General features: G+C 41.3%; 2 protein-coding genes across 3 annotated transcripts in view; one reads left to right on the top strand and one right to left on the bottom strand.

Annotated features, from left to right (window-relative positions):
* The window catches only part of LOC110524157 (uncharacterized), a 24,521-nt gene extending 2,710 nt beyond the window's left edge, over positions 1-21,811 (bottom strand). Inside the window, exons 1-10 of one of the 2 annotated variants that reach the window (XM_021603542.3) lie at positions 21,345-21,811; positions 20,791-20,915; positions 6,640-6,755; positions 4,807-4,952; positions 2,567-2,665; positions 1,698-1,829; positions 1,339-1,422; positions 1,128-1,175; positions 856-918; positions 607-676 (exon numbers count right to left, since the gene is read on the bottom strand). In XM_021603542.3, the coding sequence (XP_021459217.3) occupies positions 607-676; positions 856-918; positions 1,128-1,175; positions 1,339-1,422; positions 1,698-1,829; positions 2,567-2,665; positions 4,807-4,952; positions 6,640-6,755; positions 20,791-20,915; positions 21,345-21,359 (898 nt within the window). In that variant the 5' untranslated portion in view covers positions 21,360-21,811. Of the gene's footprint in view, positions 1-606; positions 677-855; positions 919-1,127; positions 1,176-1,338; positions 1,423-1,697; positions 1,830-2,566; positions 2,666-4,806; positions 4,953-6,639; positions 6,756-7,114; positions 7,414-20,790; positions 20,916-21,344 lie in introns of those variants that run through there. The other variant, XM_021603544.3, reaches the window with a different exon arrangement.
* On the top strand, positions 20,811-25,994 carry LOC110524158 (prostaglandin E2 receptor EP4 subtype). The gene is made up of 2 exons (XM_021603545.3): positions 20,811-21,860; positions 21,953-25,994. Exons 1-2 carry the CDS (start codon positions 21,075-21,077, stop codon positions 22,217-22,219), a joined length of 1,053 nt encoding a protein of 350 aa, XP_021459220.1. The 5' UTR covers positions 20,811-21,074; the 3' UTR covers positions 22,220-25,994.

Here is a 25,994-nt window from a genome sequence, read left to right as displayed (position 1 = left end):
CTTCCCCTAACCCTAACCCTTTAACACTAAACTCCTGAATTTAACCTTAATCCTAACCCCTAGCCTCGCTAACGTTGACCACCTAGCACCAAGCTAGAATTCGTAACATTTCATACGTTTTGCAAATGAGTAACATATAGTACGTTTAGCTAATTTGTAGCATATTGTACGTTTTTCTAATTCTTAACATATAATGCGAATTGTAATTTGTAACATATCATATGAAATGGTTGATAGACATCAACAAATTAATACATACCATACGAAACATAACATATCATACTAAATGTATATCTCGGATTTATGTACAGAATAATACGAAATGTTCTGAGACCAGGTTGAGTCCCAACATAGCCCTCAGGCAGCAAAGGTTATCATTAGAATATCCCATGAAAGTTCTTTCGAAAAACTAGGATACTTGTCAGATTTGCCCCTTCATTGCATTTTCTTTATATCAAAGGTGACATATTAGTGATGTAATACAAACATATTTGGAAACCTCTATCATCTGGGAAGTTTTTTAGCTTACCACTTGTATCTTTTTGAAGCGTTAACATTCTGAGAAATTATAGGGAACCATGATATGTTTGCTGGGTAATAACTCACCTGGTTGATTCATGGCAGAGTTTTGACTGGGGAAAGAGAAGATGTCCATCAGCTCGTCCCTGGATGAGATCTGTGGGAACAAACCACAACAAGTAGACAGGATTCTGTCATCGCTGCTCAATGTAACATTCACAAAAAACAAGTCTGCCACCTGCTGAAAGTTAATGACTGGTGGGTTTGCCTAGGCCTACCATATAAAACCATAGAAATTGTTCAAATTGATAAAAGACCATCAAATGTGTCCATTACCTGCTTTGGTTGCCCTGACGGAGAGCTAGGCATGGAATTTAACATTTCCAAGTCATCCAGGCCCTTCAAATGAGAAGCTAACATTATGTCCAAAGATGATCTCATTAAATATCTCATGTTGGCAATTGAGATGATGTACAGTAGCTAGAATATTTGAGCATGCAATAAAATGATTTCTCAATCTATCTAACTTGGTTTTACCATACAAAAACTACAACATTGGTTTGTTCCATATTAGGAAGAGGCCTTCTGCAGTTATTCGCTCTCCTTACCTTTGGAGAAGCTATATTCTCATCAAGAAGCAGTAAGGCGACAGCATTCTAGAGACACATAATAATTGAGAAGCAAGGGATTGTTATCAAAAGGCACCCAGGCCATTATAGAGACTACATATGTATATATACCAGGACATCCCTAAAATGGTTAGCAGAAGAAATTGCCTATACAAGCCTTTGGACAACAGTAAGTGTAGTTTGTCCTCACCTCTACTGGTTTATTGACCTCTTGGTCCTCTTGTGTTACTGGGCTTTGGCAGACTTCTTTGATATCATCAAGGACAGGGTCAGCCTGTTCCATAAGAAACCAAAAGTCAATTACACTTCTGATTTGATATAGGATTTTAGCCAAGAATTCAATCATTGCACTGCTGTACAAATTAAACACACTTCTGAAAGTGCAGAGTTGAAATATTCTATAAATGCTGAAAATGATTGAATTCCAGACAGAATTATGGTGCATGTCCAAAAGACATGCTCATAATTAATATACTGTACTAACAAGATATGTATTTACTGCGATTATGGATCATCTCTGGATCTTTGGATCAGATCAAAACCCCTTACCAAATTGGCCATCTTGATGTAGAACAGAGTGTAGGTGCCTTCATGATCGTAGATGTAGGAGAGGGCTCTAGGGTCTGACTCATCCTTTGTCAGGGAGTTTATCTTCCCCCTCTCGTGGTCATACTCCACAACCTATATTGTGAACACAATGGGACGACAGTGGAATGAATATAGCAGCCAGACAGTCAGCGATGTAAACATCGTGTCGTCTGCAACTAGAGAGCACCTCTTGGTGAAAGTGGTTATATCCGTGTAAAGGCGAAGGTTAGTGTTCTAATATGGCCCTCTGCCATCCTAAGAATGTACTAGTTCATTCAATAGAAAAGGACAAGGTAGCAATTTGAAGGTCAGGATCTGTCATTTTCAAACATTATTATTGATATGCTGTACCTCGAAATAGCAGAAGGCTGGTTTCTCTCATGGTAATTGTTCATGATATATAATAAATAATACAATTGAAAAAGAAGCAATTTCTCTGAAATGGTTCTTAATATTATCTATAATATCAATGTGCCCACAATATTACCTACAGCATTACATATCCCAACAAATCTGGATTAGGTCCATAATCTTTTTTAATTTAAAAAAATATCTTCCCAGAACTCAATCCCATTCCTCATAATTAAATCTGGTAGGATATGATTATGTCCTGCTTCATGTTATCGTGCCTAAGAGAGACATTAAAGCCCTTAGTTTAGTGCCCTACATCCTCTCAGTTTACCTGGACAGTATCCCATCCTGTCTTCTGTGGGCCTCCCACTTATTTTTCATAAATATACATTTGCGTGCTGGAAAAAAGGGCAGTTATTTCTAAATATATATCCATTAAACTCCGTTTGTGGAGTCTTGCAGTATCAGCACTGACTTACCCCAGTCCTCTCATCTAAGATTTTCACACCAGTAATGGACACCTTCAGCCACACCCTCTGCTTGTGTCGTCCCTGGCTCCTGCCTGCCACCTCCTGGCCCTGTGTTCACACCCACATGCAAACACAAACACACACACAATTGAGAAAAATGTGAATGTAAATTGGTATGCCTTTAGTTGTGTATATACAGTTGAAGTCAGAAGTTTACATACACTTAGGTTGGAGTCATTAAAGCTAGTTTTTCAACCACTCCACAAATGTCTTGTTAACAAACTATAGTTTTGGCAAGTCGGTTAGGACATCTACTTTGTGCATGACACAAGTAATTTTTAAGTAAATGTAGAAAATTTGGAGGCCTACAAACCTGACTCAGTTACCAGCTCTGTATATATACAGTTGAAGTCGGAAGTTTACATACACCTTAGCCAAATACATTTAAACTCAGTTTTTCACAATTCTTGACATTTAATCCTAGTAAAGAATTCCCTGTCTTAGGTCTGTTAGGATCACCACTTTATTTTAAGAATGTGAAGAGAGAATGAGAGTGATTTATTTCAGCTTTTCTTTCTTTCATCACATTCCCAGTGAGTCAGAAGTTTACATACACTCAATTAGTATTTGGTAGCATTGCCTTTAAATTGTTTAACTTGGGTCAAACGTTTTGGGTAGCCTTCCACAACCTTCCCACAATAAGTTGGATGAATTTTGGCCCCTTCCTCCTGACAGAGCTGGTGTAACTGAGTCAGGTTTGTAGGCGTCCATACTCGCACACACTTTTTCAGTTCTGCCCACAAATTGTCTATAGGATTGAGGTCAGGGCTTTGTGATGGCCACTCCAATACCTTGACTTTCTTGTTCTTAACCCATTTTGACACAACTTTGGAAGTATGCTTGGGGTCATTGTCCATTTGGAAGACCCATTTGCGACCAAGCTTTAACTTCCTGACTAATGTCTTGAGATGTTGCTTCAATATATCCACATAATTGTCCTTTCTCATGAAGCCATCTATTTTGTGAAGTGCACTAGTCCCTCTTGCAGCAAAGCACCCCCACAACATGATGCTGCCATCCCCGTGCTTCTCGGTTGGGATGGTGTCTTCAGCTTGCAATCCTCCCCCTTTATCCTCCAAACATAACAATCATCATTATGGCCAAAAAGTTATATTTTTCTTTCATCAGGCCAGAGGACATTTCTCCAAGAAGTACTGCGGATAGAGATACTTTTGTACCTTTTTCCTCCAGCATTTTCACAAGGTTCTTTGCTGTTGTTCTGGGACTGATGTGCACTTTTCGCACCAAAGTACGTTCATTTCTAGGAGACAGAAGGCGTCTCCTTCCTGAGCGGTATGACGGCTGCTACTGTTTGTACAGACAAACGTGGTACCTTCAGGCATTTGGAATTTGCTCCCAAGGATGAACCAGACTTGTGGAGGTCTACAATTTTTTTCTGAGTTCTTGGCTGATTTCTTTTGATTTTCCCATGATGTCAAGCAAAGAGGCAGTGAGTTTGAAGGTAGGCCTTGAAATACATCCACAGGTACACCTACAATTAACTCAAATGATGTGAATTAGCCTATTAGAAGCTTCTAAAGCCATGACATAATTTTCTGGAATTTTCCAAGCTGTTTAAAGGCACAGTCAACTTAGTTTATTTAAACTTCTGACCCGCTGGAATTGTGATACAGTGAATTATCAGTGAAATAATCTGTCTGTAAACAATTGTTGGAAAAATTCCTTGTGTCATGCACAAAGTAGATGTCGTAACCGACTTTCCAAAACTATAGTTTGTTAACAGAAATTTGTGGAGTGGTTGAAAAATGAGTTTTAATGACTCCAACATAAGTGCATGTAAACTTCCGACTTCAACTGTGTGTGTGTGTGTGTGTGTGTGTGTGTGTGTGTGTGTGTGTGTGTGTGTGTATATATATATATATATATATATATATATATGTTTGTGTGTGTCTTTAATGTCTATGTGAATGTTTTAAAATGTATGTGAATTGTAAAATGTTTTTGTCTGTGATGTCTTTTTCATTATGTGTCGGACACCAGAAAGACTAGCTGTCGAGAAGATATTTTTGGAAACGAACAGAACATAATTTTCTCATATAATACCTGCCGCTAAATGACCACACAACGTCCTCATTCTAGTGATTGAGGACACATCTAACATCGCTACTTCCTGAAATGGATATGTACAGTAAGAAATAGAGTGGACTCTTTCCCACAGTCTGCTCTACCTTGAGTTTCATCATGGAGTCCAAACACATCTTGTCTCCCTGGGCTGCTGGGACGTAGTCCACGCCAATCAGCTTGGCCTTATAGCGAACTCCGTCTCCTTGGAAACGAGAGGTCCCATCAGATGGAGGCTTGGTTACTGGGGGGCCTGAGAACATGAGGGAGTAAATGAGGCATAATGGGGAAGACAGTGGAACTAACCACAGGGCCATTGGACTTAACCCACCACAACATGAGTCAGTCAGGGAGTTAGTGGTTGCTCCCACAGACAGTGAGTACTATAGTGTCTATGCTGATGCTGAGGCAGCATTTGGCTCATTCAAGAGAGAGCTCCTGACAATCCTTGTAGCCTAGTAGTCAATGTTTTATTTTCATGCTTCCTGGAATAGCAATTACCTGTTTATGGGTGAGAGAGAGTGTATTTGTGACAAAGGTTGGATTTTTAACCAGCCTGGTCTCATAGACTAGATGTAACATAGTAAACGACAATCTGGGACACTCAAATTAGTATGATATGTTACGTTTGCTATGGTTGCATAAGGCAGAAGGTTATTTAAGGCAGAAAGTTACTTAAGGCAAAAATGAAAGTAGGGTGGTTGGTCAGGGTGGATGGGTGGACAAATATCTCGAAACTCTGGCAACCCAACTTTGCAACCCAACAGTTGCATGTTCAAATCTCATTACAGACAACTTTAGCATTATAGCCAGTTAGCAACTTTGTACCATATTCTACTAAGACTTGAGGATTCTATAAAACATTGGTTGCATAGAACTGTCAAGTACACATTTTTTGAGCATGTATTTGTGAGAATGATCAAATTGGCATTTTATGGCAGCACAAAATTCTAACTCATCAAAAGTTATTCAATTCTATAAAAACCAACTTTGCTCTTATTGGTTAATTTTTAACATCTTTTTGAGGTTAATGAAGAAAAAAACATTGTAGTAAATAGGCATACACTAGAAATCACTGGCCACTTTAAGGAATGGAACACTAGTCACTTTAATAATGTTTACATATCTGGCATTACTCATCTCATATGTATATACTGTATTCTATCTATACTATTCCATGGTATCTTAGTCACATAATAATGATTACATGTCTTGCATTACTCATTTCATATGTATATACTGTATTCTATACTGTTCTATGGTGTCTTAGTCACTTAATGTTACATATCTGGTATTACTCATCTCATATGTATATACTGTATTCTATACTATTCTACTGTATCTTAGTCATTTCCGCTCTGACATCACTCGTCCATATGTATATAGTCTTAATTCATTGCTACTTAGATTTGTGGGTATTGGGTATATGTTGTGTAATTTGTTAGATATTACTTGTTAGATATTACTGCACTGTCAGAGCTAGAAGCACAAGCATTTTGCTACACCCGCAATAACATCTGCTAATCACGTGAATGTGACCAATAAATTGATTTGATGTTGATTTTAAGACATTCAGGGCCAGTTTGCCAGACACAGTTTAGAATCTCCACTGATAGTTTTTTAGTTAAAGACTAATTTTAACTCTGTGTCCCGGAAAGGAAAGGAACCCTCAAAGACCAGTAATTTATCAGTTTTTTAATCTAAAGAGCCATCTATCAGCCTCTTGTAAATACCCTACTACTAGGTAAAGCATTCAAGTAGTATTATGTAATATTCAGTAATAATATGCATGCTAACTGCCAGAAGTAATGGAAAAATACATTTCAGGAAAAAAACGTAACATCTATTTACTCTGGTAAATTACTTTCCAGAAGAAACTAGATTAATTTCAGCAGTGGTAGATGGGACCCATGATACTTAGAATGGACACAGTCCCTTACCCCTCTTGTTGGAGGACAGCCAGCCAGTCTTGACGGGTCCTTGGCTTGGAGCTGGACAGCTCGCAGCTGCCTTGCAAGCCTCTTGGTCTGTCTCCATAATGATGTGCTGCTTGCAACTGTTTAGAAATGTAATGGGGGATAGAGATATTACGAGAGAAGCTCAATCTGCTTCAAAAACACATAATATGTAATTCAGTGGAAGGCTACACGTTATGCTAGGTGTACTGGGGGTATTCACATTTTTAGAACGAAACCTGGACATTGCCAAAAAAGTAGAGATTGGGAAAATGAATTCAGTCTAGGTAAATGCTGAAAGTAGATAGCTGTACTTATAAGTAATTAGAACATTTGCAATATAAACATACACGAAGGATCGTTTCAACAAACCTCATTAAAGGAAAAACCTTTCATTAGTCATTTAACAATGTAAATCTCTTTCTCCCTGTCCAAGCCTTGAGAAAGACATACATCTCACCTGCTAAGGATGTTGTTCCTTTCTACTCTTTGGCTCGACTCGAGCCTCAAAGCCGTGTGAAATGTCTTGGAGCCAAAGGTCAGAAAGATGCCTCACTGGTGATGTATTAACATCCGCTGGCGTTGCAATAAAATACTTTGGAACTCTATAACGGAGTTGCTGTAATTCCCACCAACAGCATAATCTCTCAGGTGATATTGACATCAGTAATGAAAGAAGTAACAATCGAAAGGTCATAAGGGCTAAACTGGTGTAGCAATGCTAAGCCAGTCTTACCATGTATTAAATAGAATGAAAATGTCAGGTGGTCAGCTGAAAAACACATTGGAATATTGAAGCCCATCTCCCATATTACACATACACAGAGTATACAGCATTTACAGTGCCTTCAGAAAGTATTCAGACCCCTTGACTTTTTCCACATTTTGTTACATAACAGCCTCATTCTTAAATTTCTTCCTCAGCAATCTACACAAAATATCCCATAATGTAATATACAGCAGGTCAGCCACCAGGGGGAGACTCGTCGAGGCAGACGGAGTATACATCACGAGGCGATGGCTCCCTTTGCTGGACGTGCCAGGTCTCGACGGGCTCTCTGGCCAGGACTAATTGGGGCTGATTGTGGTTTGTGAGTAATCAATTGCTGATTGCTTACCAGCTGGACGGGTCCCATAAAGCTGCCAGAAGGGCAGCACACGGAGAAGGGACTGGGGAAGAAAGGTTACTCCTGTATAGTTGGGGACGGTTCCTGAGGTAAAAGGAGGGAGTTCAGTATTTGTTCCCCACAGGATACAGGAAGACCTGGAGCCCAGAAGACGGCATCCCGGAGAGGGTCTCATGGGGGAGACCTATTCTTTTCTTTTGGTTTGTTATTCAAATAAACACCCTTGAAACCGAGCTAATCCTTCTCTGTCCGTGTCTGATCTGTGTAAACGTTTTCACCAAACCCCCTGGTCTGCCACAAGTGGTGGAGAATGCGGGCAATCTGATAACATGGTCAGATCAGGGTTGACGTTTACGAAGCATCAGCATGGACGAGTTGATAGCTCAGTTAGTCTGGGCCCAACAAGCCCAACAGGCGGTTCAGGAACGAACCCTGAAGGAACAGCGGCTACAAAACGTCCGCCTCGTTGAGGAAATCAGGAAGCTACAAGGAGGAGCGTCTACTGAATCACATCCAAACCAGTTTTAAAATCAAGCTAATGGAAGACGACGACATCGAAACATACCTCTGTACGTTTGAACGGACAGCACTACGGGAAGGATGGCCAAGGCCGAAGTGGGCAAGTCTGCTAGCCCCGTTCCTCTCTGGGAATGCCCAAAAGGCATATTGGGCAAACGACAAACAGGCGGCTAACTATGACAGACTCAAACGGGAGATACTCAGCCGCTATGTGTACAGCCTGGCGCATCGGGCTCAACTGTTCTACAACTGGAGGTTCGTAGCCGACGCATCCCCCCGAGCCCAGATGAGCGACCTACTGCGCATCACCAGGGCATGGCTCCTAACCGACGTATCCACCTTCTCCATCCTAGACAAAGTGGTCCTGGATCGCTTCTTACGGGCATTACCCCATGACATGAAGAGGGCAGCAAGTCTATTCGCGCCCCAGACCTTGGAGGGCCTCCTAGAAGCAGTGGAGACGCATCAGAACACTCAGGCCCTGCTGAGTGGGAGCCAGGCCGAGTCAGCGACCCGTTTGAGGGGATGGAAGGACAGCCCCACCGCTGTGTACCCCGAACTGACAGTCGGCAGGGCCAAAGGACCGCAAACCCGTGGAGAGACGGCTGGGGTAGGGTTGACCCGCCACCGATGACCCCAGGTAGATGGAGACCAAAGGAGGTGTTTTGAGTGTGGCGCCCAGGGGCACATTGTCTAGAATTGCCCGGCTCGAGAGGAGTCGATGCCATCAGCAAGCCCCGGAGGCGAGGTGGGTCATGCAGTGAACTACGTCACCTCCTGTTGGGCGTTCCACGAATCAACTGCACCCATGGTCCCGGTGAAGGTTGACGGACACGACACGGAAGCTCTATTACCACGAGCCTGCTGAACCAGGGGGCCGAACGTGATAGGGATGGGGATGTCATTCGAAAACATAATGTTAACTTTCACTGCTATGCGGATGACACACAGCTGTACATTTCAATGAAACATGGTGAAGCCCCAAAATTGCCCTCGCTAGAAGCATGTGTTTCAGACATAAGGAAGTGGGTGGCTGCAAACTTTCTACTTTTAAACTCGGACAAAACAGAGATGCTTGTTCTAGGTCCCAAGAAACAAAGAGATCTTCTGTTGAATCTGACAATTAATCTTAATGGTTGTACAGTCGTCTCAAATAAAACTGTGAAGGACCTCGGCGTTACTCTGGACCCTGATCTCTCTTTTGAAGAACATATCAAGACCATTTCAAGGACAGCTTTTTTCCATCTAGGTAACATTGCAAAAATCAGAAACTTTCTGTCCAAAAATGATGCAGAAAAATTCATCCATGCTTTTGTCATTTCTAGGTTAGACTACTGCAATGCTCTACTTTCCGGCTACCCGGATAAAGCACTTAATAAACTTCAGTTAGTGCTAAATACGGCTGCTAGAATCCTGACTAGAACCAAACAATTTGATCATATTACTCCAGTGCTAGCCTCCCTACACTGGCTTCCTGTCAAAGCAAGGGCTGATTTCAAGGTTTTACTACTAACCTACAAAGCATTACATGGGCTTGCTCCTACCTATCTCTCTGATTTGGTCCTGCCGTACATACCTACACCTACGCTACGGTCACAAGACGCAGGCCTCCTAATTGTCCCTAGAATTTCTAAGCAAACAGCTGGAGGTCTATAGGAGAACTCCATTTTTATGGAACGGTCTGCCTACCCTTTAAGTCTTTACTGAAGACTAATCTTTTCAGTGGGTCATATGATTGAGTGTAGTCTGGCCCAGGAGTGGGAAGATGAACGGAAAGGCTCTGGAGCAACGAACCGTCCTTGCTGTCTCTGCCTGGCCGGTTCCCCTCTTTCCACTGGGATTCTCTGCATGCAGTGCATGCTAACCAAGGTTGCCAGGTGCACAGTGTTTCCTCCGACACATTGGTGCAGATGGCTTCCAGGTTGGATGCGCACTGTGTTAAGAAGCAGTGCGGCTTGGTTGTGTATCGGAGGACGCATGACTTTCAACCTTCGTCTCTCCCGAGCCCGTACGGGAGTTGTAACGATGAGACAAGCTACTAAACAATTGGATACCACGAAATTGGGGATTAAAAAAGGGGTACAAGTAAATGATTTCTTATTTTTAAATTGTCTTTATCATGCAAATGTATGAACATGAAAATCTACTGTCCATCAGGTTAGGGGTGTGGGTGGTTATGAGCCCAAATGGGCAGTATCAGCGCATGCAAATTCTTCTAGGGAGATCTATAAGGCAGGTAGGCCATAGGCAGGTAGCCTAGTGGTTAGAGCGTTGGGCCAGTAACCGAAAGGTTGCTGGATCAAATCCCCGAGCTGACAAGATAGAATTCTGCCGCTGAGCAAGGCAGTGGACATGGACGTCAATTATGGCAATCCCCCGTACCTCTCTGATTCAGAGGGGTTGGGTTAAATGCAGAAGTCACATTTCAGTTGAATGCATTCAGGTGTGCAACTGACTAGGTATCCCCCTTTCCCTATACAGAATACAATATTATCCATCTGACAAAGTACATGAAATGGCATGCAAATGGTTAATTTTGAATACTAAACTGAACACCATGCCATACTGGTATACATACAGTAAATACCACTCAGATGAAACAATCTGATCTGTAGAGCAATCGTAAGGAAAGATACGTAAGCCTACATGTAGTATGACTATACAATGGGTGTACAAAACATGAATAACATCATCCCTGAACATTAAGAACAGCCCCCCCCCCCCTTTTGACCTCAAAATAGCCTCAGTTCAGTGGGGCATGGACTCGAGGCGTCGAAAGCTTTCCACTGGGATGTTGACTCTAATGTTTCCCACATTTGTTTCAAGTTGGCTGGATGTCCTTTAGGTGGTGGACCATTCTTGATACACACGGAAAACTGTTGAGCGTGGAAAACCCAAGCAGCATTGCATTTCTTGACACAAACCGGTGTGCCTGGGTCCTACTACCATACCACTTTCAAAGGCACTTAAATCTTTGGTCTTGCCCATTCATGCTCTGAATGGCACACACACACAATCCATGTCTCAATTGTCTCCAGGCTTAGAAAATCCTTCTTTAACCTGTCTCCTCCCATTCCTCTACACTGATTGAAGTAGATTTAACAAGTGACATCAATAAGCGACCATAGCTTTCACTTGGATTCACCTGGTCAGTCTATATCATGGAAATGTAAAAAGTCTTCAATAAACCTTCAAACACATGGCCCATTATATGCCATTGTAAATTATAACAAACCCAAGAGTTTACAGTGCTCCTAGGAAATTTACATGACACACATATATATATATATATATATATATATATATATATATATATAAATAAAAGACTAGCAAGTTATCAGTAGCCCAGCTTATGTCTATAAAATACAAACTTTGAAAAGATATTTACATTCACGATAATCTTTTTAAAATAACAGCAGAGGCTTGCTTTACAACAATAACGTCAATGAATGACATTAGGAGAAATATTTGAACCATTTGAACACGTATAACCTCGTTCGTAGCGTTATACCTAGTAGGAGATGGAGAGCATGTCTGAAGCGAGTGCTTTGCAGGAAGCATTACTGTCAAGTCAAGCTAGTGGAGGACTACAATGTCCTTTTCCTGGCTGGCCGACTTCGTATAAATCCTTCTGGAAGTCTTCTTTTCTCATTATTTCATACATAATTATAATGTATAGCAGTTATGTAAACAGAGCAAAGTGGATTGGGCTCTTGAACTACATGCTTGTGATGTGGGAAATGTCAAAAACCAATGACAAGACATGCTGTGGGTTGCAAATTTGGTTCCTTGCAAGTTATGGGAATAAAGCCATACGTTTCCTGACCAGTAAAAGTGAAAGCATTCGGCGGGGTTTATTTTTAGGTTGCAGGGAGGTTCTGAGAACATTTTACTCTGGTTCTTTGAAAGTTTTCCTGGGAGGTTTTATTTATTCTCTGAGAACAGAAATGAAAGATTATTGTTTTTTAAATAACTTCCTTTAAAACTTCACTGAATTTTTCAATAAGACTTATATAAATAAAACTGCTATCTTATTTTGGGTTAACTTTTTTGAACTCCAAGCATATGCATTGTTTGTGTGTGACACGGCGGCAATGAGAATCGAACCAATAATGTTCTGTTCTCTAATTAGTCCACGGCACCACCAGCATGGAGCTAGTGTGCCTTGTTTTTTTTTTTTTTTACAAAAACAAAACTGTTAATTTTAGTCTTTTCAAACAAACCCCAATGTCAAAGGAAACAAGCACTCATTAAGATCAGGTGTGGCCAATTAGTCGGTGCAGCCAACACATGGACACACTTAACATGATACAATTTTTTTGTGTTATAGCCTGAATTCAAAATTGATTAAATGGATTTATTCTCACCCATCTACGCACATTACCCTATAAACACAAGTGAAAACATGTTTTTATAAAATGTTGCATATTTATTGAAATGAAATACAGAAATATGTTGTACAATATTTGCATATTAGTCATTAAACAATTCTTCAAGCTCTGTCAAGTTGGTTGTTGATCATTGCGAGACAGCCATTTTCAAATCTTGCCTTAGATTTTTAAGCCGATTTAAGGGTGTGTTCATAAATTCAATCTGGTGTGCTAGAGAGTGCTCTGAGTGCGTTTTGGGCGTTCGTAAATTCAGTGTTGTCAGATTGTACATTAGTATATTTAGAGCATTTTGCCCTTGGAGCGTTCAGAGCACACACTGGATACTCTGGCTGAGGAGTAGGGTTGATATGAGCGTTCTGACCTCACAACGGCAGTCAAGCACCCAAGATAACTGGCTAACGTTGGCTAGCTACTTCAAGACACAAATGAGAGAACACCTCACTCTGACCATTTTACTCACCATAGTAGAGCTGGTTAGGCTGTTTTCATGTTATCCAGAGCATTGGTATCTGTGCTGCTGGCAACAATTTAATTACGTTTTTTTTGCAGACGTTTACTGACACCGGCCATATTCAACGGGTGTTGAGCGTTTGTAAAATCAGCAGTTATTCTGCGCTCTGGCACACTCAGACGAGGGTACTCTGAAATCGGAGTAGATAGGGTGCTGTTCGGAAAAAATCACTGGCTAAGTCAAAACTGTAACTAGGCCACTCAAGAAGATTCAATGTTGTCTTCGTAAGCTACTCCAGTGTATATTTGGCCTTGTGTTTTAGGTTATTTTGTTGGGAAGCAGACTGAACCAGATTTTTCTCTAGGATTCTGCCTGTGCTTAGCTCTATTCCATTTCTATTTATTAAAAAAACATGCTAGTCTTGCCAATGATAAGCATACAGTCAGTATCCATAACATGATGTAGCCACCACTATTCTCAAAAATATGAAGAGTGGTACTCAGTGATGTTGGATTTGTCCCAAACACAACACTTTGAAAACTGTCTTCTGCCCCTCCCAAAAGATAGAATTTGTAGATACAGTGCCTTGCGAAAGTATTCGGCCCCCTTGAACTTTGCGACCTTTTGCCACATTTCAGGCTTCAAACATAAAGATATGAAACTGTATTTTTTTGTGAAGAATCAACAACAAGTGGGACACAATCATGAAGTGGAACGACATTTATTGGATATTACAAACTTTTTAACAAATCAAAAACTGAAAAATTGGGCGTGCAAAATTATTCAGCCCCTTTACTTTCAGTGCAGCAAACTCTCTCCAGAAGTTCAGTGAGGATCTCTGAATGATCCAATGTTGACCTAAATGACTAATGATGATAAATACAATCCACCTGTGTGTAATCAAGTCTCCGTATAAATGCACCTGCACTGTGATAGTCTCAGAGGTCCGTTAAAAGCGCAGAGAGCATCATGAAGAACAAGGAACACACCAGGCAGGTCCGAGATACTGTTGTGAAGAAGTTTAAAGCCGGATTTGGATACAAAAAGATTTCCCAAGCTTTAAACATCCCAAGGAGCACTGTGCAAGCGATAATATTGAAATGGAAGGAGTATCAGACCACTGCAAATCTACCAAGACCTGGCCGTCCCTCTAAACTTTCAGCTCATACAAGGAGAAGACTGATCAGAGATGCAGCCAAGAGGCCCATGATCACTCTGGATGAACTGCAGAGATCTACAGCTGAGGTGGGAGACTCTGTCCATAGGACAACAATCAGTCGTATATTGCACAAATCTGGCCTTTATGGAAGAGTGGCAAGAAGAAAGCCATTTCTTAAAGATATCCATAAAAAGTGTCGTTTAAAGTTTGCCACAAGCCACCTGGGAGACACACCAAACATGTGGAAGAAGGTGCTCTGGTCAGATGAAACCAAAATTGAACTTTTTGGCAACAATGCAAAACGTTATGTTTGGCGTAAAAGCAACACAGCTGAACACACCATCCCCACTGTCAAACATGGTGGTGGCAGCATCATGGTTTGGGCCTGCTTTTCTTCAGCAGGGACAGGGAAGATGGTTAAAATTGATCCCAACCCAGGATCAACAAAAGCCGTGCTATAAATTCAAAGATTCCTAGGTGCCCTTCCAGACTTCCTCCATCTACCCAAGGATGTTGGAGTACAAAAATCTGTTAATCACCTAACTGAGGATCTTAATTTTACCATGCGTAATACTCTAGATGCAGTCACACCCCTAAAAACCAAAAACATTTGTCACAAGAAATTTGATCCCTGGAATACAGAAAATACCCGAGCCCTGAAGCAAGCTTCCAGAAAATTGGACCGGAAATGGTGCTCCAACAAACTGGAAGTCTTCCGACTAGCTTGGAAAGACAGTAAGGTGCAATATCGAAGAGCCCTCACTGCAGCTCAATCATCTTATTTTTCCAACCTAATTGAGTTGAATAAGAACACTTCAGCAGTGATAAATTCATGAACTTATTTAATGAAAAGATCATGAACATTAGAATGCAAATTACGGACTCCACTTTGAATCTGTGTATTTCTCCAAAGTTCAGTTATCCTGAGTTAGCACAGAACTGCCTGGACCTAGGATCAATGTAGACGCTCAAGTTTTTGTTATCCTGTATCTCTTGACACGTTCATGAAAATAGTCATGGCCTCTGGACCCTATTCCAACTATACTACTGAAAGAGCTACTTCCTGTGGTTAGTCCTCCTATGTTGAACATAATAAATGGCTCCCTATCCACCGGATGTGTACCAAATAAAGCCTCTCTTGAAAAAGCCAAACATCGACCTGGATTTTTTTTTTTTACTATTGGCCTATATCGAATCTCCCATTCCTCTCCCTGCCTTCCTGAAGACAAATAATGTATATAAAATGCTTCAGTCTGGTTTTAGACCCATTTAGCACTGAGATTGCATTCGGGAAGGTGGTAACTTACCTTTTAATGGCGTCAGACCAAGGTTCTCCATCTGTCATTGTGCTCCTAGACCCTTGTGCTGAGTTTGACACCATCGATCACCACATTCTTTTGGAGAGATTAGAAACCCTAATTGGTCTACACGGACAAGTTCTTGCCTGGTTTCAATCTTATCTGTCGGAAAGATATGTTTGTTTCTGTGGATGGTTTGTCCTCTGACAAATCAATTGTAGATTTCAGCGTTCCTCAAGGTTCCATTTTAGGACCCCTATTGTTTTCACTATACAGTGCCTTGCGAAAGTATTCGGCCCCCTTGAACTTTGCGACCTTTTGCCACATTTCAGGCTTCAAACATAAAGATATAAAACTGTATTTTTTTGTGAAGAATCAACAACAAGTGGGACACAATCATGAAGTGGAACGACATTTATTGGATATTTCAAACTTTTTTAACAAATCAAAAACTGAAAAATTGGGCGTGCAAAATTATTCAGCCCCTTTACTTTCAGTGCAGCAAACTCTCTCCAGAAGTTCAGTGAGGATCTCTGAATGATCCAATGTTGACCTAAATGACTAATGATGATAAATACAATCCACCTGCACTGTGATAGTCTCAGAGGTCTGTTAAAAGCGCAGAGAGCATCATGAAGAACAAGGAACACACCAGGCAGGTCCGATATACTGTTGTGAAGAAGTTTAAAGCCGGATTTGGATACAAAAAGATTTCCCAAGCTTTAAACATCCCAAGGAGCACTGTGCAAGCGATAATATTGAAATGGAAGGAGTATCAGACCACTGCAAATCTACCAAGACCTGGCCGTCCCTCTAAACTTTCAGCTCATACAAGGATAAGACTGATCAGAGATGCAGCCAAGAGGCCCAAGATCACTCTGGATGAACTGCAGAGATCTACAGCTGAGGTGGGAGACTCTGTCCATAGGACAACAATCAGTCGTATATTGCACAAATCTGGCCTTTATGGAAGAGTGGCGAGAAGAAAGCCATTTCTTAAAAATATCCATAAAAAGTGTTGTTTAAAGTTTGCCACAAGCCACCTGGGAGACACACCAAACATGTGGAAGAAGGTGCTCTGGTCAGATGAAACCAAAATGGAACTTTTTGGCAACAATGCAAAACGTTATGTTTGGCGTAAAAGCAACACAGCTCATCACCCTGAACACACCATCCCCACTGTCAAACATGGTGGTGGCAGCATCATGGTTTGGGCCTGCTTTTCTTCAGCAGGGACAGGGAAGATGGTTAAAATTGATGGGAAGATGGATGGAGCCAAATACAGGACCATTCTGGAAGAAAACCTGATGGAGTCTGCAAAAGACCTGAGACTGGGACGGAGATTTGTCTTCCAACAAGACAATGATCCAAAACATAAGGCAAAATCTACAATGGAATGGTTCAAAAATAAACATATCCAGGTGTTAGAATGGCCAAGTCAAAGTCCAGACCTGAATCCAATCGAGAATCTGTGGAAAGAACTGAAAACTGCTGTTCACAAATGCTCTCCATCCAACCTCACTGAGCTCGAGCTGTTTTGCAAGGAGGAATGGGAAAAAAATTCAATCTCTCGATGTGCAAAACTGATAGAGACATACCCCAAGCGACTTACAGCTGTAATCGCAGCAAAAGGTGGCGCTACAAAGTATTAACTTAAGGGGGCTGAATAATTTTGCACGCCCAATTTTTCAGTTTTTGATTTGTTAAAAAAGTTTGAAATATCCAATAAATGTCGTTCCACTTCATGATTGTGTCCCACTTGTTGTTGATTCTTCACAAAAAAATACAGTTTTATATCTTTATGTTTGAAGCCTGAAATGTGGCAAAAGGTCGCAAAGTTCAAGGGGGCCGAATACTTTCGCAAGGCACTGTATATTCTACCTCTTGGTGATGTCATTCGGAAATACAATGTCAACTTTCACTGCTATGCGGACGACACACAGCTGTACATTTCGATGAAACATGGTGAAGCCCCAAAATTGCCTACCCTGGAAGCCTGTGTTTCAGACATAAAGAAGTGGATGGGGGCAAATGTTTCACTTTTAAACTCGCTCAAAACAGAGTTGCCCCAAGATACAAAGAGATCTGGGGTTGGATCTGACAATTAATCTTGATGGTTGTACAGTCGTCTCAAATAAAACTGTGAAGGACCTCAGCGTTACTCTGGACCATGATCTCTCTTTTGACGAACATATTAAGAATATTTAAAGGACAGCTTTATTCCATCTTCGTAACATTACAAAAATCTAAAACTTTTTGTCCAAAAATTTGGCAGAAAGGCAAATCCATGCTTTTGTCACTTCTAGATTAAACTACTGCAATGCTCTACTCTCCGGCTACCCAGATAATGTACAAAATAAACTTCAGTTAGTGCTAAACACAGATGCTAGATTCCTGACTAGAATCAAAACAAAGTATCATATTACTCCAGTGCTAGCCACTCTACATTGGCTTCATGTTAAGGTTAGGGCTGATTTCAAGGTTTTACTGCTAACCTACAAAGCATTGCATGGGCTTCCTACCTGTCTCTCCGATTTGGTCTTGCCGTACATACCTACACGTACACTACGGTCACAAGACGCAGGCCTCCTTATTATCCTTTAGAATTTCTATAGCAAACAGCTGGAGGCATGGCTTTCTCCTATAGAGCTCTATTTCTATGGAATGGTCTGCCTATCCATGTGAGAAATGCAGACTCGGTCTCAACCTTTAAGTCTTTACTGAAGACTCATCTCTTCAGTAGGTCCTATGATTGAGTGTAGTCCTGCACAGGGGTGCAAAAGTGAACGGCAAGGCACTGGAACAACAAACTGCTGTTGCTGTCTCTGCCTGGCCGGCTCCCCTCTCTTTACTGGGATTGAGTTGGCTGAGTCACAGATTTTCCTGTCCAGTTTGCGCCCCCTCGGGCTTGTGCGGTGGAGGAGATCTATACTCAGCCTTGTCTCAGTGTAGTACGTTGGTGGTCTGTTGATATCCCTCTAGTGGTGTGGGGGCTGTGCTTTGGTAAAATGAGTGGGGTTATATCCTGCCTGGTTGGCCCTGTCCGGGGGTATCGTTGGACGGGGTCACAGTGTCCCGCGACCCACCCCTGTCTCAGTCTCCAATATCTATGCTGCAATAGTCTATCTGCCAGGGGGCTAGGGTCAGTCTGTTATATCTGGTGTAATTCTCCTGTCTTATCTGGTGTCCTGTGTGAATTTAAGTTTGGCCCCTCTAATTTTGTCTTTCTCCCTTGCTCCCTCCCCTCCCGGAGGACCTGGCCTTATGACTCCTGGCTGTCCCCAGACCACCCGGTCATGCTGCTGCTCCAGTTTCAACAGTTCTGCCTGCGGCTAGAACATTACCAAAATGTAAATTAATTGTCACCATGTTTTAACTTTTAGGAAACACTCTATTAAAGTAATGAAATACCAAGTCCAGGTACAAAAGGCACAGAAGAAAATTATTTGTTTCTGGCCATTTTGAGCCTGTAATCGATCCCACAAATGCTGATGCTCCAGATACTCAACTAGTCTAAAGAAGGCCAGTTGTATTGCTTCTTTAATTAGCACATCAGTTTTCAGCTGTGCTAACATAATTTCAAAAGGGTTTTCTAATGATTGATTAGAAATTATAAACTTGGATTAGCTAATACAACATGCCATTGGAACACAGGAGTGATGGTTGCTGATAATGGGCCTCTGTACACCTATGTAGATATTCCATAAAAAATCTGCCGTTTCCAGCTACAATAGTAATTTACAACATTAACAATGTCTACACTGTATTTCGGATCAATTTGATGTTATTTTAATGGTTAAAAAAATGTGATTTTCTTTCAAAAACAAGGACACCAAACTTTTGAACGGAAGTGTACATATTACCTCAATTACCGGTATAGCCTCAATATTGTTATTTTATTGTGTTACTTTAAAAAAATATATAATTTTGTATTTTTGTGCAAATATTATCTTACTTAAAAAAAACAACAACTCTGCATTGTTGCTTAAGGGCTAGTAAGTAAGCATTTCACGGTAAGGTCTACCTACACCTGTTGTATTCGGCACGTGACAAATAAAATTGGATTTGATGCCAAGAAAATAAGAATGTTTGTTCCAAAGCCAAGAAACTAACCTGCACAATTCCTAGAAAGTTGTGGGAAGGTTGTATGCAAAATAACTATAGAACAACCACGCTTTCACCAAGCTCTAAGAAACTGATGGTTCTCAGAACGTTATGTGTTAGCTGGGTATTTTAGGCGAAAATCATATTTTAATGAGAGTCACAGCTGAAGCATTCATCACATTATGTTTCTGTCATACAAGTATTTTTTTTCCAGTTAAAAGGAGAAAGTGTTCTGAGGTGAATTTGAAAATGTTTGGGCTGTTTATGAATTCCACTGGGTGCATAGATCAGGTGTGTAGGAGCCACACGATTTGACCCACAGTGTGGTACCCAGCTTTTTAATACTTGAGTGAGCAGTATACAAAAGGCCAACTTGAGTGCTATGGCTAGGCCTGCCACTTTCGTGTATTGCTGATATAAACTGTATATAAGAGGAGGCCAGTTGTGTGCCAGTGAAGTCATCCCTCTCAGAGGTGTTGTATTCTTTTTTTTAACAAGTGTTTGAGACATTCACCCTTGGTCATGGGGCCCCATCTAAACACATAATTAGTCATCCAATAATGGAGAAGTGGCATGGGAGAGAGACGGCACTAAGTGCACTGGCATCGTTCACGTTGTCTCCTTCCATCATAGATGTCACTTCACTACCATTTACAGTCATCTTTGGTTGAGGTGCACAGCTGAGACTCAGGCTTTGTATAAACTGTGTTCATGTTACTGGGCAGCTACCATGACAAAGCTAAGTGACGAGTCTTACCACTGACTTTGTGAGTTTTTAGTTTTTTTTGGATAGTTAGTTATTCATTTAATTTGGAAGTTGCGACATTTGAATGGATAAAACCAAGAGAACAACTCCTTTCAATAAATAATTTATGAGATAAATTAAATCACAAATAAATCACATCATTTGTGAGAAAAAAAATCAACAAGCTCATGATGCTGGCTGGGGGGAAGCCTAAAGGTTTTTCTCGAGAACTTAGTTAATACTGACGCAGAGTGGCACTGGAAATTGCGCAGGTTTTTGGGGAGTCAAGTGACAACTGTTAGTGATGATGGGACATAAAAATGATACAGTGTTCTTTCTTACCATCCATCTACAGTCTGGGTTTTGCTGATGAGACGTTGACATCTTGCTTGCTTGCTGTGAGTCGAGAGAGCATTTTCATGTTTTTCCATCCACTGGACATTTGGCGAGGTTGAGGACAATTTAAGCTATTGGACAACAGCAAACATGAAACGTGGAATTTACAAGACAAACATCTGTCGCAGTGTCTGCTTGGATTTGAATGGATTTATGAAGTAGCCTAAAGAACGGCTATCTAAAAAAGAACAAATAGCGTGCATTTGATAGCCTACTTCTGGATTGGAAACATGAACGATACACGTAATTCATCTACACATACGTTGCCTGACAAGACAGCTGAAGCGATGGCTGTACCGGTATTAATGTTTGCAGTTGGTGTCATTGGAAATATAATAGCAATAGCCGCTCTTTCTGGATCCAAGCAGGAGCGCAAATCCTCCGCGTTCTTCGCCCTAGTTTGTGGTTTGGCTGTGACGGATCTGCTTGGGACTTGTTTGGCCAGCCCAATCACTATAGCAACTTACCTCAATGAAAATGTGTTATATGATAATACTAACCTTTGTGAATTCCATTCCTTTTTGTTGCTGTTCTTCGGAGTGGCTGGGCTAAGTATCATATGCGCAATGTCTGCTGAGCGCTACCTCGCGATATGCTGCCCTTACACTTACCAAAGATGGGGAATTGACCAACATTTTGCACGCAAGTGCTTGTTTTGCATTTATCTCAGCAACATTGCGTTTTGTTGTCTCCCAGTGATGGGTATGGCTGGAAGCATTTGTCAGCCCTCCAAAACGTGGTGCTTCATCAACTGGAGGGCTGATAAGACACTGCCTGCAACATATTCGTTTTTATATGCCAGTGTGAGTTTTTTACTGATATTGATGACGATAGTACTCAACTTTGCAGTTTGTGGCAATCTGTTGATAATGCGTCGCAGGAAAATCCAAAGTCCAGTTACAAGAGGGAGCGCACGGGCGCGCTGGAAAGCGCTTTCCTCCGGCGTGGAAGCGCAAATGATGACGGTGCTCATGGTGACCTCCGTGGTTGTTTTAGGTTGCTCAGCGCCGCTGGTGGTAAGAAACATTTTGTCTTAATATTATGCTTTCGTGTAGGTTACCTAAGAGAGAAGCAGTACACCTAACATCTATTTTTTATTCTGCTGTAGGTACGCGTATTTTCTAACCAGATAACATGGACCGAGAATTCCCATGCAGATTTGATGGCTATTCGGATCGCCTCGGTCAACGCCATTCTTGACCCTTGGATCTACATCCTCCTGAGAAGGACTTTGTTCCGTAAGATTCAGAGATTCTCTAAAGTGTTTTACATTGGTCGCAAAAGCAAAGCACCCATGTTGCCAGTAAAATCATCACAAAGGACATTCCACTACCAAGGAGACATTACAAACACCCATGTATTCACACCTCTGTGAAGCTCCTTGCATAAAAAACATAATTCACCTGCCCGCCACAGTCGCCTAGTGCGCTCACGTCACCCAGGTTGGGACAAAGCTTGCCATTTCTCCCCACAAGTTGTCCGATATCCAGTCTCACAATGTGTTCTGTCGATATAATTGATGATGGGTGGCAATTCACCTGTTTTAAATATATAACTTTCAAAAACAGTAGATTAATTAAACAAATTAATCATGTAACAGTAAAATTATAGATAGTACCATGGGCTCAAGCATTTGGCTCAATCACAGCTATGTATACGTTTTACACAAACAATAAATATGACATTGTGAAGTTAAAGAGATCCGTTGTATGAACACCAGGTGTGTTTAGTGCTGCTAACCAATTCAGATGTTTTAAGTTCATTGGTAATATCAATGAGCAAAGAGTGGGTCTACGGAATGATTAGGTTTTGAGTCTGTTTAGTGTTGGCCTGAGATGACCCCTTGTTTTTCCCCATCGTGGCCACAGAGAGGTTGTTCATTACTTGGTTAAAGGTCCAATGCAGCCGTTTTTTATCACAATACCAAATAATTTCCGGATAACAATTAAGTACCTCACTGTGATTGTTTTGAATTAAAATGGTCAAAAATTAACAAATAACTTCTTAGCAAAGAGCAATTCTTCAAGCAAGAATTATGCTAGGACTCTCTGGGATTGGTCTGAGCGGGAAGGCTCAAACGGAAAACTAGCTATTGGCAGAAAGGTTTCGAACTCTCTTCCTTATTGGTCTATTTGGTGATGTCACCAGGCAGACCAAAATTGCATCCCACCCACACAGGCAGAAATTTCAGGCGGCCTTTTCAAACAGCTCTTACACTAAAAGGACATTAAACATAATTTTCACAATTTTACAGTATTATTCCAACCTTATAGTGTGGAAATATATATAAAACACACAAAAAATCTAGTTTTTGTTTGCACTGAGCCTCTAACCAAGACCCTTGTTGATAGAGTCACTTTGTCATCACCCTTAGCGGTGTTGGCAGAAAGCGGATGTTGCAAGATCAGGGATACTTCTCTTTCCCCTGAAAAACGGAAGTGGGGACTTCACTTAAATATGGTTTTTAACAGAGGTGGCGCCTCCCCTTCACAACGAATCACGCCAATACTTTTCTTTTCTTGAAACTTGCATAAAGTAGAGCTCAACTTTTTCTACCGCTCTGCTAGCAGGGTTCTCGCTGCTCACCTTCCCACAATCTCCCTCACATTTCTCTGTGTTCCCTCATTGAAAATGAAAAGGGGGAAAAACTTATCCTGCCGAATTCGTTGTTGGTGAAAACCCACTGTCAGGCGTCATTCTATCCCTGTTATGTTAGGTTACTGTGCCATAGACCCCTGAGGGGCTAATGGATCAAGCTCAAAGGCAGTTAATGCACAAGATGTAGTTTAATCTCCGGGATCTACTCTGTACCCTGAAGGGGCAACAAACGCAAAGTAACAGACATTTCACATCAGACACTTTGGTGTCTCTTCTGCAGAGTTGTAAACAACCTCAGAGGAGCAGGATGTGTCCAAGTGTTTTTCTCAAAACTTTGGACTGAATTCTAAACACTGTCCAGCAACTATACTTGCGACTGCAGTTACTCTCAAAAAACAGGCGTTGAACTTTGTCATGGAGGTCATGGGAGAGAGACTTCCCAGGGAGATGATTAGTTTCCCTAGGTTGTGTTCCTATTTTCTACCCTTCACCCAGAAATGTGCACTTGTTCACTTCCACTCATGCATTTAAAAGTATTGGATTGGTGAAAGCGGCTGGAGGGACTTTCCACCTGTTCCTTTTAAAGGAATGTACTGGCACAAATCAACGTTTATTGGTCACATACATACACAGTTTAGCAGATGTTATAGCAGTTGCAGTGAAATAATTATGTTACTAGCTCCTAACATGCAGTAAAATGTCAAACAAGTATCCAAATAATTTAAATATTCGTAAAAAAGTACAGCAAAAAAAAAAAACGTTGGTAAGAATCCAATTAATAACCCAAATAGCACTGTAACAGTAATCAAAATGCAATCTATACGTATGTACCATAGACATTAAAATCAGGTTTGTACACCAGCAGAATTTACACAATATATACTAAGAATGATATGTACAGCAGTATATATATATTAGTGAGCTATGTCAAGAATCCAGTATATAAATAAATATGCAGTGTGTATGAACAGTGTAACCAAATACAAAGTACAGTAGTAGAAGTATTAGAATGAGCTATGCCGGGGATATACAGTATTTAAATACTCTGTGTGAAACAGGTAGTGTCCAATGTTTCAATGTCTCTATGACATGGGACAGCAGCGTTAGCTCTGTGTGTGTGTGTGTGTGTGTGTGTGTGTGTGTGAGGTGTGTGATAGCTTGTGTGAGTGAGCATTACCTGGTTGACGGTTAGTGATAGCTGTTCAACAATCCGATGGCCTGGTAATAGAAGCAGTTTTTTGTCTCTCAGTCTTGGCACTGATGCACCTGTACTGATTCGGTCTGCTAGACGGTTGCCGAGTAAACAGTCCATGGCTCAGGTGACTGAGGTCCTTAATGATCTTCTTGGCCTTCCTTTGACTCAGAGTGCTGTAAATGTCCTGGAGTGCAGGCGGTGTACCACCGGTGATGCGTTGGGCTGACTGCAACACCCTCTGGAGAGCTATGTGGTTGAGGGCGGTGCAGTTGCCAGACCAGGCAGTGATGTAGCCCAACAGAATGTTCTCAGTGGTGCATCTGTAGAAGTTCCTTCCATAATCTCATCAGCCGCCTGAGGTTGTAGAGGCGCTGTTACGCCTTCTTCACCACGGTGTTGGTGTGGTGAGACCATTTCAGGTCGGCTACCCTCACCACCAGTAGTCGGCCAGTCAGTCACACAGGGAGGAGATTAGACCTAAGGCCCTGAGCTTCGTGACGAGCTTGGTGTTAAAATCTGAGTTATAGTTGATGAACAGCATTCTCACATAGGTATTCCTCTTGTCCAGGCGGGACAGCGGGATGTGCAGTGCAACAGCGACTGCGTCGTTTGTGGATCTATATGCATATTGTAATGGTTCAAGGGTGTCGGGTATGGTGAAGGGGATATGGTCCTTGACTAGCCTCTCAAAGCACTTCATGATGACAGATAGTAATTTAGTTCAGTGTGCTTCGGTACAGGAACAATGGTGGCCATCTAGAAGCAAGTTGGATGACAGATTGGGATATTGAGAGGTTGAAAATGTTCGTAAACACTCCAGCCAGCTGGTCTGCGCATGCTCAGAGAACGCGGCTTGGGATGCCATCTGGGCTGGTAGCCTTGCGAGGGTTAACATATTTGAAGGTCCTACTCACATTGACTACAGAGATTGGGAGCCCAGTCTTCGTGAGCAGCGGGGGACCATGTCATCGACTCTGTGTTGTTTTCCTCAAAGCAGCCGAAAAGTGTGTATACTTTGAGAAGGTTAGAGTGGAACAGCCCATACGAAAAAGTAATATATGACAATACTTATCAAATCAAGATATTTGTTTATTTTTCACATTTTGTAATTTTTTTTTTTACAAATGTTGTAGATCGTTGACAAAAAAATGACAATTAAATCCATTTTAATCCCACTTTGTAACACAATAAAATGTGGAAAAAGTCAAGGGGTGTGAATACTTTCTGAAGACACTGTATATGTCCCTTATGTCACAATACCTGCATTATTTCAGTGATACTTGTAGTCATAGTACTTGTAGCCATGGTAATAAAACATTAGAACAAACACAAAACAATAAAAACTTAATTTCATCCT

The sequence above is a fragment of the Oncorhynchus mykiss genome, chromosome 5, assembly GCF_057628025.1.
Source record: "Oncorhynchus mykiss isolate SJ-2025 chromosome 5, ASM5762802v1, whole genome shotgun sequence".
Lineage (NCBI taxonomy): Eukaryota > Metazoa > Chordata > Actinopteri > Salmoniformes > Salmonidae > Oncorhynchus > Oncorhynchus mykiss.
The sequence above is the reverse complement of the archived record's forward strand: the minus strand, read 5'-3'. Positions and strand labels throughout refer to the sequence as shown.

Coding starts and splice junctions, on each gene's coding strand:
- LOC110524158 (XM_021603545.3), top strand. CDS start 21,075: ATGAACGATACACGTAATTCATCTACACATACGTTGCCTGACAAGACA. Junction 21,861..21,952: donor GTTGCTCAGCGCCGCTGGTG/GTAAGAAACATT, acceptor ATTCTGCTGTAG/GTACGCGTATTTTCTAACCA.